The sequence below is a fragment of the Musa acuminata genome, chromosome BXJ3-7, assembly GCF_036884655.1.
Source record: "Musa acuminata AAA Group cultivar baxijiao chromosome BXJ3-7, Cavendish_Baxijiao_AAA, whole genome shotgun sequence".
NCBI lineage: Eukaryota > Viridiplantae > Streptophyta > Magnoliopsida > Zingiberales > Musaceae > Musa > Musa acuminata.
This window is the reverse complement of record NC_088355.1, coordinates 33,480,001-33,484,447: the sequence shown is the minus strand read 5'-3', so window position 1 is coordinate 33,484,447 and position 4,447 is coordinate 33,480,001. Positions and strand designations below refer to the sequence as shown.

At 46.2% G+C, this 4,447-nt stretch overlaps 1 protein-coding gene across 1 annotated transcript; it reads right to left on the bottom strand.

The window, feature by feature from the left end:
* Positions 1 to 1,615: 1,615 nt before the first annotated feature.
* LOC135642908 (EIN3-binding F-box protein 1-like) lies at positions 1,616 to 3,430 on the bottom strand. The gene has a single exon (XM_065159388.1). It carries the CDS (start codon positions 3,428 to 3,430, stop codon positions 1,616 to 1,618), a length of 1,815 nt encoding a protein of 604 aa, XP_065015460.1.
* Between the last annotated feature and the right edge of the window lie 1,017 nt (positions 3,431 to 4,447).

The window sequence follows — 4,447 nt, the reverse complement described above, 5'->3', positions numbered from 1 at the left end:
TTTTGAAAAACAAATGAATTATTGATATATTATCTCACAGACTTTCATGATGGCCAACTAAACTTGAGAAATCATTATTGGCTATGAAAAAAATAAAAGATAAAGAAGCTTTATTGAAGAAGCTTTAGCTTAAATGCATTAACATGTCTCTTTCCTATTTATACAGATTAAGAGAAAGAATTTTTCTCAACAGAATAGAGGATTTTCCTCACAGGCCGCACGACATTATGTACCCATTCTCCTCTCGGTGGAAACCTTAGATTGTGAAAATTTCAAACCATCGCGAGGAGAGACAACTATCATGAGCAAAAGAGAGAGAGATACGATGCTTTTTGGAGGGGAAAGCTTTGAACTGGAAATCAAAGGAGTAGTAAAGCGAGCAGTAAGCTTTCACCAAAAGCAAAAGCAATGGCAATGCTTCCATTCTTTTAATTGGCCATCACACCACATACTACTCGTAGTCAATGCCGTGAGAAAGCTAAGTCGCCCATTCCAAAGAGAACTGACCGCTGGTGTCTCTGTGCAATTATCTTCCCATACCTCAGTGGACTTCAACAAAATTGGATGCCGGCTTGTCCGATCAGAGAAGCTTCTGAGGGGGCTCATGTTGATAAACGACAGTTGCAAGTTGTAGAAGATGGTGATTTCGATGATTGGTCTGTTAAAAAAAATAAAAGGAAAAGAAAAGCTGAATCAACGCATGATATGTTGCACTGTGCTTCCATCTTTTCTTTCACCGAATCTAAAAGAAAAGAAAATTTAGAGGCTCACTTTTGTGGGAGAAAAAGGATAAATTATATACAACATAAATATCCAACATTATGCACAGAATATTCCAATCAAAAATAGTCTCATCACCACTCTATAAATTTACAGGCTCACTTTGGCAGTAGACGATATATATCTTATACAGTAGTGCCTGCCGAGATAAACCAAACATGATCTTTGCGGCACGGATTAATTCCATTAAGTGAGCTCAAGCTTGAAGCAAGAACAAGGCAAATTGAAGGAGACAAGGACAAAGAAGGAACAATGTTTCTCTTGTCCCAGTGCCAACAAGTTGTTCCCATCGAGGTACTACTGCTTGGACTTCATGAGATCAACTTCTGGCTTCACCCAGATGTCCTAATAATTAAGCTCAAAATATGTCGTGTTTGAATGGTCTTATTTAACTTCTTGCATTTAATTCATTTCCTTTCGACAGTATCATGCTTTAATTTGTCGGGCCATCACGTAAGTGCATGTGAGGTAGATTTACATCTCCGATTACAATTGACAATCTTAACAAATCAGAATGTTTTGATTTCAAGATGCAACTTTGACATATGCTTGCTTTAGCAGGAAAGAGACACCAAAAAACATCTTGGGAAGAGATGCAAGAAATATAAAGGGGATTTAAGTTCTCGATGCCCAACAGCAACTGAATAGTATCTCTCAACTCCATGTTTACAACACTCAAACCATAGAGAAGCCATGTACGTAGAGAAGAGAGAGAATGCAGTTGCATGTGTGCATGCATTACATTATGTCGCTCGATCCGACAAGTACACTACTCCCAAGATCAAAAAGTGGAAGGAGAACCCTCTCAAGATAGGAGAACCATCCCAATTTAACCTCAGTAATCGACTTCGTCGATGTAAAGCTTCAACCAGTTGATGACGGCTTTGCTGACTCCGGTGCATCCGGCGACATTCACCCTCTCCAACCCTGGCCCCATGTACTTCTTCAGCACCAGCAGACTCCGGTCGGTGATCCTGGTGCAGCCCGCGAGGGAGATCACTTCCAGGTCTATGGGCTCGTCTCGGGCTAGCTTCTTCACCCCCTCGTCGCTGATGTCGCACCCGCCGAGGTCGAGCTCCACCAGCTTGGCGCACCGCCTCGCGATCACCGCCGCGCCGCGGTCGTTCACGCGGCCGCACCCTCTCAGGACCAGGCGCTTCAGGCTCGCCTTGCATTCCCTCGTTATGGCCCACACGCTCCAGTTGCCGACTCGGGTGCACCCCGTCAAGTCCACCCTGGCCATCTTGTTCGACCCTTTTAGCTGGCTCAGGAAGCAACGGATGCCACGGTCCGTGATGGAGTCCATGCGCGTGAAGCTCACGTCTGTCACTTGCTTGCAGGACGCCCCGATCCATAAGATGAAGTCGTCTCCAATCCCCCGGCACTGATCCACCTTCACAGTCTCCAGCAATGGACAGTGTTGGGCCAGAGGAAACGAGTTAGCCTGATCTCGTTGTTCATCTAAGAAATCACACTTAATCAGAGCCAGCGTCTTTAGACTTTGGCTGCAGTTCCCTATGGCAACCATGAGGCCTCTGTAAGTAAAAGACTTGCAGCTATGGAGAAGGACATTCTCCAGCTCCCTCGCCGAACTCGTGAGCTCGAAAAGACCCCAATCAGATATCAAGGAACAGTTGTTTATCGCCAACTTCCTAATGCCGGCAAAGCTAGCGGATGAGACCCTCGCCAAGCATCTATCTGACAGACCAACGCAAGCTTTCAGTACAAGGCATTTGAGCTCCCTGGCCAGTCCGATCCAGCAGTATCCCATGTCCGATACTCCCCAGACGTTATCTAGCAGCAAAATCTGTATCTTCCGGCTGTAACATGCGATTGCTTGTAAGACGATGTCGCTCAACTTCATGAATGCAATCTTGACCGTTTCTAAACCGGATCGGTTGGCGACCAGTGAAACAATGCCGGAATCAGTAATGAGAGGGCAGCTTGCGAGCGTCACCGACTTGAGCTTCCTCGAGTACTTGGCGAAGGCCTGAAGTGAGTGGTTGCCGACGTTCGGACATGACACCAAGCTCAGTGACGAAAGATTCAGGCATCTGATCGCAAGGATTACGAGACCGTCGTCGGTGACCGACATCGCATCGACGAGCTCTAGTCTCTCCAAGCCAATGCAGTGCCCGACGGATCCGATGCCCCAGCCAGTGATCTTGGGACACTTGAAGAGAGATAGAGACTTGAGGCTCTTGCAGGCTCCGGCTACGATCGACAGGCCGACATCTGAGATCGAACGATGACCTGAAGGCGGAGGAGGAGATGAATCGGTGAGAGTCCCGATGACGGAGAGGTTGGTTAGCACCCCACGTGCATCGATTCCTATCGCCATGGCCACGAGCCTCGTGTCGTTGGCCTCACTACCTCTGAAGCTTCTGGAGATCTCCTGGGTCGGCCGGGGAAGAAGGAAGCCACGGGAGATGTAGTCGGACCTCGGCATGGAGGCTTGAAGCAGTGACCATTTCTTGGAGACGGCGCCGCAACAGCAGCGGTCCCTGATCGCCGGAATGAAGCTAAAGATGTGAACTAGCAGCTCATCTGGAAGATCATCAATAAGATCCTGACCTCCGACTTGCACCCGCTTGTGGTCCATCTGTGAACTAACCCTCGCCTTCTTCACTGGGAATCGTAGTCCTTCCATGCCGTTGCTCGTTCCTGCCTCTCTTGCTTCTGTGAGACCCAACATATAAAAAAGAATCCACCGGCTGATCTTGGACTGAGAGACAAGCAAGAACTGCAGAAACCCTTGACAAGGAACGTGATGATGACCGTGACAGGAGCTAACATTTAAGGTGGTCAAGAACTGCTGGAGAAACCGGGGTCCAGGGAACAAAACAATGGACGTCCGAAAGCGAAAGACTGATCCCCAACTCCCTTCGCATGACCGCATGCAGCTCCCCTTTCCATCTCAGGGCAAATATAGAATGGATCAAAAGGAGCCGCTTGTGACGGGATTCAAAGTATCCCAGTGATCTGATAAGCTCTCTTTTGCCAACTTGCAAGCCCTGGAACGCGCCGATCCGATCTTTGGGCTCAAATGGGAATATCTTTACACTGCACCTCGCAGTGTCTCGCCACTCGTTCCTTCCCCTTGCCCTGCCGGCGCTGCTTCCGTGAGGAGGGCTACTTGGCCTGACCAGTTTCTGGACTCCTGTGAAAGATTTGCACAGGGGAGTGGAAACCGAAGCCTTTCCCTAATTGATTCTTTGCTTGTTTCATCACTCCAACGAGCTGGTTTCCTTCTTCTTCTGAGATGGTATGTATTTGACGATCAGATTCTTGAAAATATAAATCTTTCACGATCAGAGATCATGTTTGCCATAAACGTGATTCCAAAAGACATCATTCTATGTGTTTCACAACGCTTGGATACGAACATGCGTTTCATTGGTTGGAATCCGTTTGAAGATGGGTGGCACAATAGAGTCATGTATATAAATATACTAAAAATTTTATTCTTGGTTTCATCGGTTGAAAAACTTTGAACATGTGTTTTGGTTTGAGTATTCCGTTCATACTTAGGGCTTCTCGTTAAGAGATAAAAAATCTTCAATATAATCAGGATTGACAAATATTTGTAAAGTTGTCATGGAAACCAAATTATATATATATATATATATATATATATATATATATATATATATATATATATATATAG

Bases quoted from the DNA above. Each gene is read 5' to 3' on its own strand.
- LOC135642908 (XM_065159388.1), bottom strand. From the start codon at position 3,430: ATGGAAGGACTACGATTCCCAGTGAAGAAGGCGAGGGTTAGTTCACAG.